The following is a 15,233-nucleotide window of genomic DNA, read 5'->3' as shown; positions in this document are numbered from 1 at the left end:
CAGAAATGCTGATATCACAAAACTCTTCAGCTAATGGCATCAAGTATGACAAGAACATACTCTACTACTAAGCTGTGTTCTGACCTCCAGATCCATAGTCTAAGTGGAGTGTTTACTCTTAGCTTACTAGGTCCATGCCATGATGAAAGTTCACTAAGACATACCATGCATAAAGAATGTACAGCAGACTCTTTTACAGTGATGTTTTAAGAGTTTACAGCTTGGCTTCTTTTTTTTTTTTCACAGTATAAATTCATTGCTACTCCATTATTCTCTATTATGAAGCCGCTCTTAAAACTATGTCTTTTTTTTTTTTTTTTTACATTTTCTACTTGACACTTGTGTGTACTCACAGTACACTGGCCACTGTCTCCTTGGAAGCTCTTGCTTTATGTTCTCTGCATAAATATAAAGTTTCCTCATTCTTTGTGTGTTTTAGTGCCAAGGACTGAACTTAGGGCCTCAGTACAGAAAGGTAAGTACTCCTGACATTGAGCTAAATTCCCAGATCATCTTATTAAAGAATAATTTAATCTACTTCTTTTCTATCTTCTTTATTCCTGCTATTTATTTTAGACAAATTGTGATGGTTAGTGTTAATTTGATAAACTCTAGAATCACACAGGAGATGAGGCTTCAGTCGTATCTGTGAGGGATTGTTTTGATTCATCTTAACTTCTAAGAATGCCTGCAATCATTTTCTTGATTGCACTGGTTAGTCTATTACCTGGACAGAGGACCTTGAACTACAGAAACAGAGAAAGAGACCAGAGCAGAGGTCTGCATCTATCCCTGTCTATTTCCTGACTGGGGATGTGGTGGCCAGCTGCTTCCAGTCCTTCAAGTCTTGATTTCCTGCCATGATAAATTACACCTTGAGGTAAGAGTGCAAACAAACCTGTTCTCCCTTCAGTTGCTTCTGTAATGGTTTTTATCCAACAAGAGGAAAAGAAACTAAAATATCAATGTTCCCTATTTTTGTCAAAAATCTCTTCACACTTGACAGGCACTACACAGCTTCAGTGACACCTTTCCTTCAACTAACACATATACTTACCTTCAGATCCCATTCCCCTGTAGAGCTCAAGACCGTTCCGTTTTACTGAAAAGTTCCACCTGGATGCTGCCTGGATAACCTGACGTCACTATAGCCAATGTACCTCATCTCCGGTTAGCTTTCTCAGGTCTGCCACAGTCACCCTTCTCTTCACAGGATGAACCTACTCCAGTTCCTGCTGCCTTTACACCGTCAGGTTTTCATTCATAAAACCACTACATTTGTCAACAGCCATCCCATTTCTGCCCTGAGTCACTGCGATAACTTCTTGGTTAATTGCCTGACTGTTTTGTAGGCCTGCACTCCATCTTTTGTGTAAAATACTAAATGCCTATCAATCATTCCTTTATAATTTGCCAGTAGCTCCCACAGTGTGAGCAATAAAATTCAAGTATTCAAGGGAGTAAATACATTACACTATGTAGCGGGGACTGAGAAGGTAATAGTGAAGAACAAAGCTAGCATCACTGCCAGTTTTAAATTACTTATTTCCAGTCAGAGATGCTAATCTTTAAATTGTCTTTTTTTTTCCTAAACAGGAAAAAAAATTCCCAGAACAACAGAAAATGCTATCAAGAACAAGTTTCAAGAAATCCCATGTGCAGTCAAGTGTTAAGGACTTTAAAAAACTAGATGTAATTTATAATGCAACTACGATCTTTTGTTTTAGGCTATGAGAACCTAGCATCCAACAGAAATAGAGCAGTATGAGTCTGTATCACCCAACACACACCACACATATGCAGGCACTCATGCATACACACACTTTCATAAGACATCCATAGGATGGGGAATAAAGACATTCTAAGTTCTTAATACCTGTCTATTGAAGCTGTATTTCATTATGAACCCTGACCACTTTCATGGCAGACACTTACATTCCCGATCTCAAAGTTCTGCCTCATGAGGAGGTAAAGGGAGGCACTAGCATGCGACCGGATTGTACTGATGCTGCTGCTGCAATGTCGGAGAAGCCGGAGGCACAGATCCGCACACTGCTCTGTCTCTTCCTCAAACAAGAGCTCAGGAAACTAAAATCCAGAAAGACACATGTTAATATAGTCTGACTTAGAAATCTGATAGGTTAGCCCAGAATTAAAAAGAATGGTTGAGAGACAATACTAGTTAAGGTCAAGTGCAGTTCACAGCCAGACAGGTGGGTTGAAACACTGATGATGTCACTTGGTAGGCAGCGGTGTGACACTGGGTAAGTTTTTTCCATGTGGTAGGCCCAATAACAAACATTACCTACATAAACCGTGTGGCTTCAGTTGTGTATTATGAAGAAAGGTATGAACATGTAAGAGAACAACATAAACAAAACCAAATACACATGTTTCAGGGGTGGGGGTGGGGAGAGGACGACAAACAGGAAATAACTATCGCAGCAGAGTACACAGCAACTTTACTTACACAGCAAGTATGGAACTGCCCATACATTTAATTCTTAATAAACGAGTTGAAGAGAAAGGTACATGGTGGGAGCTAGAGCTCAGTCAAAGAGTGCTTGCATCACGTGTCCAAGGACCTACGCTAAATGCCTAGTACCACAAACCCAGTAGAACAAGAAAAACAAGGAGGACAGCCTGCACTCAGCTACTGATTTCAGGTTCTTCTCAAAACAAAATGATTTTAGACAGGAACTGATTATCAATAAATCAGGTCAATACAAGTTTTGAAGACAGAATTAGAGTCAGAGGCCCAAGGGTATTAAGTGTTTAAAATTAATTTATAACATATTGACTAGTGAGTGTGGCAAATGACCTTGGACAGTGCTAAAGAAGGAAGTGAAGTCACATAAGACCACAGGTAAAATAGCTCACCTTTGAGACCAGGGCTCTCTGTGTGGCAAAGCAGTGTTGCAGATACACTGCACTTTGGTTGCAGGCCATGCTCTGTAGTAGCACTTTCAGCACGCCACCCAGAATGCTCTCTTTGGATTCTGTTACAGACACAGTCTGCAATTTAAAGATAAAAATGTAAAATAAACAGGTATCTATAATGTGGCTAGGTAAGTAAAATATGTATGAAAACATTTACAAGACAGGGAAATGGTAAAAGTTGGACAGACTTCAAGAGAAGATGCCACGCAGTATTTGGATGGAAGAAAAAAAGAGTGAAAAGGCCAGAGAGAATTCCAGCTGTGAGTGGGGAGAGGAGCACGGAGAGTGGCAGGAAAACACGAAGTACATTCTAGGAAATTTGTACATAAATTTGGACATCTGACTTGAAGCACTTGCAGCAGTGTCCATGGCAGATAACATTTGTTATATATCAAAAATAAGTTTTTCTCTTTCCCCCTTTAAGAAAAGGACTCCTGACTTTTGTCTGGATGACTTGGAACTAATCTAAAAAGAAGTGTGAACTAAAGACAAGCTCCTCCATGAGACATGCCCTTAGAAACACATGTGGCTCCTTTGCCCCCTGAAGTGTAGTGTGTGAGAAGTGAAGCCTGAGAAAGCTCCTGGGATAACCTAGCTTAGAAAATATTTATACTACTGGGAAGGGGGTCAACATCTGAAATGTAAATAAACAATTAATAAAAATGTTTATAATATTTCTTTTTTTTCTAGTAGTTTAGACCAATAGATCATCAAAATATAAAGCCTTTTAAAGTCTGAAGAATTCCCCATTTTTATCATTAAGCAGTCAAGAAACAGAGAATTTTAGAAACTATTTAATATTTGTCATCTTGTGTGTTTGTCTGCATGTTGTACATGTATGTATATGCAGCTGGAAGAGGGTATTGAATGTTTTCTACAATGCTCTGACTATTTCTTTGAGGCTGGGTCTCTCTGAACCTTGGGCTGTGTCTTCCTGGCTAGGCTGAAATCCAGCAAGCCTCAGTGATGCCCTGTCTTCAAGTCCTTTGGACTGGGTTACAGGCATACATGAGGAGCCAGGCTTTGTTATGTAGGTGCTAGAATCTGGTCTGCAGCCTTCACAATTACACGACAAGTGCCCCTAAAACTGAGTCATCTCTCTAGTTCCAAGAAATACTGAAGGTTTTATGTTTCAAAATTTTCAATCAGGATAGCAGCAAGTAAAATATAAGAAGAATAACCTTAAGGAAGTGAACAGAACAGACTACAAAGAGAATACAGAATGCTATGAACTAGGCAGTATTACAACAGCATTGAGCTAAGACCTGAGAGAGTGACAACGGCAGAAAGAGACTGCCAGAAACAGGTGAGACTTATTTACTAAAACAACTGGAGCATCCTGGTAATGCATTCACACCCTGGTTCTTCTACTTTCTTCCTGTGTTCATGGGACACCCTGAAACATCTCTGTGGCTAACTACTGAAACCTATGAGAGCAGGACAGCAATCATTTCAATAGCCTTTCTCTTATGAAGATCACATAAGTTAATATTTGTAAAGTGCTAAGGACATTGTTTGAAACACTTCCTAAGTGGCTCCTGTCACTAATAGGGTACTACTGTCTAGAAAGCAGTTTACATTTATGTAAAATTACCAAATAGGGTCATTACACATAAAGACCTGAACTGCTTAATATGTAGAAGATACAGAATAAACCCAGCATATCTCTATGCTGCATGTTAAATATATTCCAGTAGGATACCCCATTATTAAAACACAAGACAAGGCCTTGATTATGATAAACAGATGTAGATTTTATAAGCACCCTCAAAGAATAAACGTTTGAAAACTTAGGAAGAAGCAGAATTTATAACTAGAGAATCACCAACTACTAAGAACTACTGATGTCTGAGCACCACTGTGCGGCTCAAACTGATTCTCCAGTCTCCGTCTGCTCAATCCATATGCAAGCCTCTTGTCCCCGTCCTTACCTGGACGATGATCTCTAGGGTGTCTAAGATGATGAGGTTGGCTTCAGTAGCCAGGTTTCCATCAATCAGTGCTTCGTGTTCTATCTCTGCTCTGGACCTGATACAAAATATTGTAAGAAATTTTACTTATCTTTCCACAAAGCCAGAAATAAAAAAATGACTTAAAGATTCATTAAAACAAAAACCTCGAAACTATTTGCTTCAAGGAAAACTTACAAAAAAGTAAGAAAGATTCAGTATTAAATGTATTAAAATATTCTGTTTCCCTACACCTTGTTGTAAGCAACGCATGCATCTTCCTTTTTTTGTTTTAAGGCAGGTTCTCATCGTATATGCCTGACTGGCCTGGAACTTGTTATGTAGATCAGGCTGTCCTCCAGTTTAGAGATCCGCCTGCCTCTGCCTCCCTAGTGATACCACATCAAGCAACATATCCATCGGTCCCCACAAGATGTCACTGAAGGCATGCATGCTTGCTTTGCCTCTTAGGTCTACAGCACTCTTCGTCACAGCGGCTGACACAGACACTAGGTGGTGCTATGTCTACACACTGCTGTATGTAAGGCAGTGTTCAAACGCTGAGTGCTCCTCCTAGATTCCAAACATTTTCAATGTATTTATCAACAACAATAAAAACACTGCATTTTCTTAAGATTTTATCTAATTTCCTCTTCTCTATTCATACAAATATTCTCAGACAATAAGTAATTTAACTCTTAAATAAGACTGGGTGGAATCATACATTAGAAACAAAACTTTAAAAAATGGCAATAGATTCTGCTAACAAATCTGATTATAATCATTACAAAATTGTATATATATATATATATATATATATATATATATTAAAACTTACATTGTATAGTGTATATACATTTCTTGCCAATTATAACCCAATAAAGAGAGGCGATACAAACAAAACAATTTGATGCTGAAATCAGTTGCAAAGCACATGTTCTATGGAGGATTAGTTGGGTAAATGAGCTTGCTTTATTTATTTTTAAATCAGTTTTTAAATATGCAATATATTTTACTATAACATATAAAGTTATTCTCTCAGTTTTTAATTTAAAACTTAAAAATCAAACATAAACAACATACCTTTTAAGATATGAATGCCTAATAAAAATAAAAACCTAGAATGATTTGCTTTGTGTTTAAAATCTAGGCAGCCCATTAACACACTAGAAATCATATTACTTATCGAGTTTCTCTGTGTTCTGCCGCCAGTGAGTCATATCCTTTCTCCACCGCAGGTTTTCTTGGCTCCCAAAGGCACTTCCAGATGGGCTCCTCTCTGTCACACCAATTTCAAAATGGCATTTCAGTTGGACCATATATACACATTTGACAACACACAAGAAATAGTGGGTATTCTTGATTTTATAAATAGCCATTTCTTTCAGTTTAAGTGGAAGAACTGGGCAGTAATGATTTTTTTTTTTCATAATAACTAGGGAAAAAATATAGGGTAAATCTTGGGGGAAAAAAAACGTTTTAAATAAGCAAAAAAAGGATCTAACATGGGTTGTGTTACATAAGGCCAAATGGAACAGCTCATTCCCAAGAGTGTACTGGGATGGGTTTAGTCATCCTACCTTCTTGCTCTCCCTGAAGGGATTAGTAGTCTGAGTAGTCTCACTACACGCTCCTGATTTACGATGTACACAATGGCCACTCAGAGCTTTACCTGACTGGTTTGCTCATCAACTTTTCCTGGTTAAACGATCACCCACCACTTCTTTGGGAACCTTCCTCTACCCTCCAAGAAATCTTTGCCTAAGTATGTGCTTTGCTTGTTGTTCATAACATTAATTATTAATTTTTAATGAGACATCACACACACAAAAACATACATCACACACACAAAAAGAAAAACACCTGAAACAGAATAAGTTCTTTTTCAAAAAGATATTCTTTGTGTATACAAGAGAGGGGGGCTGGGGGAGGGAGAGAGAGAGAGAGAGAGACTGAGACTTGACATAGTGCTGAGAACTAAACTTTTGTCCTCACTCTGTAGCCCAGGCTGGCCTGGAATATACTATGTAGCCAAAGCTGACCATGAATTTAACATAATCCTCCTGTCTCAAATCTGTCAAGTGCTAAAATTACAGGTGTGAGCACTCATAGGCTCTATAGCATTTATTCAAATAAGACCATGTTACCTGACAGATGTGATGCCCTTTTTCTTCAGCATTTAATAATAAAGTATCTGGAATATGCTGTATATACAATAGATTCATGTTCATAGAAAAGCATAATAGGGACTAGGAAGATGGCTCCATGAATAAGTATTTGCCATGTAAACAAGAGAATAGGAATTCAGATTCCCAGAACCCATACACATACTAGGCAGATGTTACTGTAACCTGCTTGTAATTTTAACCATGGGAGGCAGAGACAGGGACCTTTGGAACAAGCTGGCTAGCAAGATGGTCATATCATAGCACTTTGGGTTAACTACAAGGCCTTGCCTCAAAGAATAAGGAGGAAAAACTGAAGAAGATTCTTACATCAACCTTAGGTCTCCTCACATGCATCCAATGCACCATATATGCACATGCACATATACAAGCATGCAGATGAACATACATCACACACACACAAAGAAAAACACCTGTAATAGAATAAGTTCTTTTTCAAAAAGATATTCTTTGTGTATACAAGAGAGCGGGGTGGGAGAGGGAGAGGGAGAGGGAGAGGGAGAGGGAGAGAGAGAGAGAGAGAGAGAGAGACTGAGACTTGACTCAGTGCTGAGAACTAAACTTTTGTCCTCTACAGGAGCAATCTACAATTACTTCCATTGGTCTACTTCCTGGTTCTATAAGAAAGGAGGGAGGGGTGCTTCCTCCTCGAGGACTTTAGGTTTGAAGGCAGACTGGATGGCATGGGGAGCCTTTTAACAGGCACCAGAAATTTATCCTGACTGGACAAAGCACCCACCAGGGCTGGTGGAGAAATCCACAGCATGTGATAGAATCAGATTTCAAGTTTCCAACTAGGAAATGAAAAGTCCACTCCTGAAAAACAGTGAGACTTAAAATTGTTTGAGAGGATGGAAGAACAATGAAGGGAGAAGTTCAGAGTTCACATAGGAATTTTAAAAGTATTAAGAAACAGAGATCATTTTATGTAATGAGACAAATCTCTATGCTTTCCTATTGTTTTCTTTTCTGAACTTTTAAATTTGAAATATTTTCCCTAGATTTATTTATTATTATTATTGTTGTTGTTGTTGTTGTTTTAAATATGTGTGTGTACGAAAGGACAGGTACTCATGGAGGTCTGAGACCATGGATCCCTGGGAACTGAAATTACAGTGGTGGTAAACAACCTAACATGGGTGCCTCTGAAGAAGTATTAACCGCTGAGTCACAATCCAGCCCTCTTCTGAAATGTATTCTGATCACCCCTTTCCCAGTTTCCTACTTACTCCACTTCAATGCTTTCTCTCCTTTATAACCCATGGAGTTTGATTTGTGTCACTCAAACGCTCTCAGATGTAGAACCTGCCATGGGGCATGGTCAACACACATCCTTAACACTGGCAACAGCTCTTCCGCTAGGCATGGGAATTCTTGCTACCTCTATGCTGGGATTGTTGGCTTGAGCTCCATTTTTCCTTCCTAGGCAGAGTGTGTCTTACTCATTAAATTCTAAACACATACAGAATATATAAACTACTTAAATAATCTATACTAATGTATCAGAAATTCTATTTAACAATTACAGTTCATAGGCTGGATGTGGTGGCATATACACCTGTAGTCCCAATATTTGAGGAGTGAGGCAGACAGATCACCAACAGCTAAGGTCAGCCTGTTCTTACACATTCAGTTCCAGGCCACCCAGGGTTAAGCTACCAGACAAGACCTCATCTCAAAATAAGTAACTATATAAGTAAAAAACAAAATCCATCACAGATTCACATTTTACCCTTTTCTCACCCAACACATACATGTTTTGTGTTTAGTATCTATTCTTTATACAGATGACTAAGCCATTCCTCTGACATTACAGAATTTTATCAAAATTTGTGTTTACATGTCATTTTAGCTTTTACAAATGCTCACTTATATATTATCATTACAAAGGTGATAAGATAGGTAGTTCTCTACCTTCTCACTTCTAAAAATAATTACAAAGAGGTAAGGGAAGGATGCTGAGCGATCATGGCCAAGGTTAACAGAAGTCATCCTAAGGTTATTCAGAGACCTCATCTGGGAAAAATTATTTTTTCTCCTTCTCTGTGGGCAACATTTTTGCATTTGATATATAATATACTAATTTACTGTGCAGACTAGAACATTTAACAGTAAAGAGGCAATTACATATACCGAACAGTAATTAATACATACTAGTGTGTGGTGATGATGTGCTATGGGGTCTAACCACTGTAAGAAGTGTGCTGCTCTTAAGCATCCTGATAATGGAGGAAGCTATGCATATGTCTGTTCAGAGGGTACACATAAATCTCTGTCCTTTGTGCTCAATTGTGCTCTGAATCTAAAATGTCTATTTTTAAAAGGAGCAGGAAGGAATGCTATTGATACTTACACAAGGGTAAAACTGTGACTATGCAGAGCAAACTCGGACACACACCTATCATCTGAAATCAGAATTTCATCTAGCATCTTCAGAGAAGCAATTACCATGTTGATTCAGTTACATTCAAAGAGTTTCTGGAAAGTCATGGTGGACTTGCAACAGTGATGACCACAGGACACAGCTCTTGGAAGTGATGCAGCCCTAACCAAGAAGAAAAGATGTACCTACCGAGTTGCCCCCGGCTCCGGCGTACCATTTCCTGCCTGGCACCGATGCTCCCCAGAATGGCTTCCTCAAGCTTGGCCCTCATGTCTTTTGATTTCTTGAAGGTTAAACTATTCATTCTTTCAAATACCTTTTTCCCCTAAAATCGAAACATCAGAAGAGGCACTGAGGACACTTCCTTCTTCCTTTCTGCATTATTTTACTTCCTTATAAGTTTCAATGGTGTAATGGCTACTTACTTTGTACTCAAAGCAAGATACACACAAGTAAAGCAGATCTAACAGCCGGTTCAGCTGGAGGACTGAGAGGTCTGTAAACCATTTCTGCAGCACTGTTTCATCTGCATTCTTGAGAACCCAAAGCAGACAGATCAAAAGGCTGCGGCTTGATTCTGCTGAGAAGGTGGTGTGCTGCCTGCCACTCTGAAAACAAAGAAGAGTAGCATGAGATCCACTGACCAGTGATCATTTGTTTTTTTTTGTTTGTACATGCCGGCAACTCCAGTATTTGGGAAACTCAGGTAGACAGCCTCCAAGTTTGAGGCTAGTCTGAGCTACCTATCAAGCTTCAGGAAACCCTGGTTATATTCTAAGACTCTGCCTAAAATCAAATGAACAAATACTTTAAAGTAAAATTTTAAAATGCACTACTCATTGCTTCTTAAATCAAGAATTTGATTTCGATAACACATGGGAAAGCCAGCCACACAGAGCCCTAATGTTGGAAGTTTATGGACAGCAGTAGACATTTGTTTCAATGTGGCAGAACCGCCAACAGAGAACAGTATATGTCAGGAGAAAGCAAAAAGAGAAAGCAAAGTTTCTACTATTAAAACCCAAAGAACAAATCATAGAACATCAGAGATGATGAAAAAGATGAGCAAAGCAACTGACTCAGAGTAAGTGGTAGTATTGAATAAAAAACAAAGCAAAAGAACAAACAAAAAAACTAATGTTGATACAGTTTTTAGGGGAGCACTGCTTCTTTGAAATAACTAATGACATAAGAAAGGACATGCTAAGTTGTGCTCTGGCAGTTTGAATGGAAATGTCCTCCATAGTCTCGTTTGAGGACGTTTGGTAGAGTTGTCTTCTGGAGGAACTGTATCAGTGGGGGCAGGCTCTGAGAGTAAAAGCCTTCACCATTTGCAGTTTGCTTTCTCAACTGCATGCTCATGGTTGAGATGTGAGCTCTCTTTCAGCTTCCTGTTTCTGTGGCTGTGCCTTTGTCTGCTGTCTCAGAATGCTATCCTTCTAGAGCTTTAAGTTAAAAGAAACTCTTCTTTAAATTGTCTTTAGTCACATGTTTTTTATCACAGCAACAGAAAAATAACTAATATACATATAGCAGAAAATGCTATTTTTATTTATGGCATATAAATTGAAAGGTATTTTCAATTTGTGATTTATATCAGGACATAGCAATGTACTGTAAAAGAAAAACAAAGGACATGAACTTATTTACAGTATCACTAACTTGGGATCTTACTATCTATTTTAGCCAATGTACTAAGCCCTTCACACACACTATTTTAGTCCTCCAAAAGTATTATAAAGTAAGGGTCTCATCTAAATTTCACAAGTAAGAATAGAGAATAATAATGATATTGATTAAAGTAAAATCTGAGATGTGTAAAACACTATGCTAATAAGTCTCCTGAGTGTTCATATCAATCTTGAGATGATGCTGACTATTAGTTTTCTTAAAAGGTAAGATTTTAGTCCTGGCTGATGAAATCCCAAAGCCTGCACTCCTTACCTGAGCAATTACTTGTAGTGACAATTCTGGAGTTTTGGTTTCTTTCAAAACACAGAAATATTTAAGTGTATGTTCTTGTTTTACTCTCAGGTGTGGGGATGTGGGGCTCCTTCGGACTGTCCTCAGCAGCTGGCCATAATATGCCCCATAATTTGTGGTAGCAGAAGCATGGTTTTGCCAGCTGCAGAAAGTTTCTGCAACTGTGTGGCCTTTGGAATTCTGGGAACTTTTCAGAGGTTATTATATAAATGTGAGGGCTCCAGAGGCTGATGGTTGTTGGTTATTCAGGGGGATTGGTTTTAGTTTGTTAATGATAGGTTATTTCTACGCTGTTAAAATAAGTCAATTTAAGCCAGATTAGATTATATTAAAGGCAGGTTTATTGGGAAACTGCACTAGGGGGAGTTCACTGGCCCCAGGGACCAAGGCTAGGGAAACTGCCATGGAAAAATGGGGGTGGGGTGGAGGAGAGAGAAAGAGAGAAGGGGGTGTATGTACAGAGAGAGAAGTGAGTAGAGAGAGACCAGAAATGTCTGGACTATACAGGGAGGAACCCCTGGGGGAAGGTCAGCTCAGCCCTCTGCTGGAAAGCTCAGGGTTAGGGGCAGGGTATGCCAGGTAGGGACTAAGGAATTCTGGAGAACCTGGAAGCCAGGTCTGCTTTGGTATGCAAAATATGTACCTCAGTCCTTTGTCTCAGGTCTGAAACCAAACATTTAATAGCCTTGGTGAAAAAAGAAACAAAAGGAAAGAAATCAGATTCAGGGATCTATACCTCTCTCTCCCTCCTCTATTCTTCTTTCTCCTCATCCAGTGATAGGGGGTGAATCGGGGGCGTGAGGGGGGGTGGAGAGAAAGGGGAGGCTAAAGAGTGGGAAAAGGAAGAATCCACAAAGTAGCAAAGACAGGTTACAGTTATTTGACTGTTTCCTAAAACAAAAACAAAAAAACCAACCAACCAACCAAAAAAACAAACAAAAAAACAACCCGAGATAAGTAAGGAAAGACTCAGGAAAGCTGAATACACTTAGCTGCCAAGGTCAGGATCTTACTTGTCTCCATAATCTTCCTTCTGTGTTCTGGTTGAAGATGGTGGTAGCAGCTAACACGAATACATAGTCTGTCCCAGGCAATGTGCTAAACATTGAATGGGTATTAACTCATTTATCTCTTGCCAGTACTCAAAGAGAGAAGTATTATTACGCATCCCTTTTACAGTAAGAAAGCAGAGCCGTCCACAAGTCTTCTGTAGTCAACAGTGGGTCAGCGCTCCATGTTCAGTCAATGTGGCTCCGGAGAACAACCTCTTACACATACACTGCCTCTGATGCACTTAATCATCAGTGAGGACCATGTGGGATACAGGAAGCAAGGGAGTCAGATTTATTCTTCCAGAGAGCAGTACATTTTTAGAAAGTCAGGTGATTAGGACAATGTGATTTTGGTGTATGTAGAGGGACAAACTATAGAACAGAAAGCACAAAAAATGTCCTATATATTCTGAAATATGATCCATAACAGCACTCAGCATGGTTCAGTTAATAAACTGATTCCTCTTCAGGGGAAGAGAGTGGATTTCTATCTTGTATCATTCCATAAAAAAATAATTTCAGATCAAGAAAGAATGTAAATGGGAAAGGTAACATTTAAAACCATTAGGAAAAATATGGAGAAGAGCATTATAGTTCATGCTAACCAAAGGCACAGCCACCAAAAATACATTAATAATTTTAATTTCAAACTGCTGAATACTTCATTATCAGTTCACCAAAGAAACAAAAATTTGGTGGAGTAACAAGGAGAAAGGTCTAACCTCAACTGCCAGAGGAAAGCAGAGTAAACAGACAAATCCCAGTGAAGGACAGAATATTTAAACAGAAGCAGCCACAGACACAGGGCAGTGTAACTAAGAGAAGAGTCATCAGATCTGAACACCAGGTATCTATGAACTGGATCATACACTGGGCCTAGATGTAGACGTGGGAAATGTAACATCTTCACTAAAATCCAGACGCATGCTCCCTGACCGTGAGACCAGGCTGTGAGCAGGAAGAAAGGAGTAACTAGAAATCTTTACAGCTAGAGATGTAAAACCTCTAATTCTTAAACAGCCAGAAATCTCTCTAAAGACCACGGTGAATCTTCTAGACATTTTGAGCTGAATAATGAAAAGGAACAGTTAACTAAAGCAACAAAAACAACCTGACAGGCCTGACACACACATCAAGGAAGAAATGACGAGACTTACTGAGTTAAACATCTATCTGAAGGTAGAAAAAGATTGTCCAATAAACAAACAGAGAAGAAAGAAAGGAGCATCAGTGCGCACACTAGACAGCGACGGCCAGGGCAGGCAGCAGAAGGAATGAGCAACAGTAACCCGAGTCCTGCCAACCAACCATACACCTAAAATGGCCTTTTCCTTTTTGACATTTTTGGGACAAGGTCTCACTATGTAGCTGACCTCAAACTTGCAATCCTCCTGCCTCAGCCTTCTTAGTGCTGAGATTACAGTCATGAATGAATGAACATGTCCAAACATTCAAAACTGCTGATGAAACAATATGAAACAAAAATACAAAATGCTAGCCATGGAAACAAATCATTTACAGTGTCTACACATGGAACAGACACGAGGAAGAGCATACTAAACATTTACAACAGTTTTATTTGCCATGAAATTTGAATATATTTTACTAGATTATAATTTATAAAAATGAGTATAAGAAACAGTAAAGTTGAACAGTCTTATAGCCATAAGAAGAAATATGTCTAATGTGAAAAAAAAAATCCCTAACACCCCCTACTTCCTCAACGCAGGTACAGAAGGGAGAGACATTTTCAAAACTCCAGGAAGGAAGAAATCTAATCTCAAAAACGAGCACACGAGAAGAACAGAGGGAAGAGGAAACTGGCCCAGGCCACTGCTAGCTTAGCTTTGATCTCAAACGTGGAAAGAACATACAGAGAAGATTACAGGCAGAGTTACTTAACAGCACAAGTTTCATGGTTGTTTTAATAATTAATTGAAACCAGCTATTAAGTGGTGGCTCACACCTTTAATCTCTGTACTCAGGAGGCAGGGGCATGGAGTTCTCTGAGTTCAAGGATAGCCTGGTCTACATACCAAGTTCCAGAACAAACAAACAAAAAACAACAGCAAAAAAAGATTAGAAAGCTAAACAATCTGATCATTTTAATGACCAAAGAAAGTTTTAAAAATCATTTAATTAAAAATGTAATTTTTAATTAAAGATTTTGCCCCCCTCCCCACCGTGGTCACTCGAGTGTGTGCATGCCCTCAAACTGAGTTACAGGTGGTTGCGAGCCACCTGCTGTGGGTGCTGGGAACCAGACTCTTTCACATAGAACATCATCAGTAAACGTTGAAGCCTTTCCTACAGACGCTGAGTACTGCACTGCACTGGAGATCCTCCCCAGCACGACTAACTGTTGAAAACAAACAAAAAGGAACAAACTAAACTGCCAAACACTTGACCCTATGTCCCGACTGCTGGGACTGCAGACTTGGGCCACGAGACCTGGCTTAGGGTTAGATTCTGTAGTGTGCTTTACACGTGTTTCTACATGGATTTTTCACCAAAAGCATGCTACACAAGAAAAAAATCAATTAATTGGAACTCAGGATTTTGATACACCTGGCTGAAACAATCCAATTCACACCTCTGAAAAAAATTTAGCTTTTTTAGTGCCCCACAAAAACTGTTTTGGGCTTTCTAGTTCTATAATGATTTGTCTACAAATAATTTTAGCCTATACTGTTCCTGAACTTTAGGAGTAAGAATTCATGCTTGGGAAAGGACAGGTAGG

The 15,233-nt window shown here is 39.1% G+C and overlaps 1 protein-coding gene across 1 annotated transcript in view; it reads right to left on the bottom strand.

Annotated features, from left to right (window-relative positions):
• Positions 1-15,233, bottom strand: part of Dock7 (dedicator of cytokinesis 7) — a 198,439-nt gene that overhangs the window by 31,859 nt on the left and 151,347 nt on the right. Inside the window, exons 31-36 of the mRNA XM_028778777.1 lie at positions 9,884-10,066; positions 9,648-9,783; positions 6,072-6,168; positions 4,872-4,968; positions 2,881-3,015; positions 1,936-2,088 (exon numbers count right to left, since the gene is read on the bottom strand). Coding sequence (XP_028634610.1) covers positions 1,936-2,088; positions 2,881-3,015; positions 4,872-4,968; positions 6,072-6,168; positions 9,648-9,783; positions 9,884-10,066 — 801 coding nt within the window. The remainder of the gene's footprint in view (positions 1-1,935; positions 2,089-2,880; positions 3,016-4,871; positions 4,969-6,071; positions 6,169-9,647; positions 9,784-9,883; positions 10,067-15,233) is intronic.

Source organism: Grammomys surdaster, unplaced genomic scaffold, assembly GCF_004785775.1.
Source record: "Grammomys surdaster isolate TR1022 unplaced genomic scaffold, NIH_TR_1.0 341, whole genome shotgun sequence".
NCBI lineage: Eukaryota > Metazoa > Chordata > Mammalia > Rodentia > Muridae > Grammomys > Grammomys surdaster.
The sequence above is the reverse complement of the archived record's forward strand: the minus strand, read 5'-3'. Positions and strand labels throughout refer to the sequence as shown.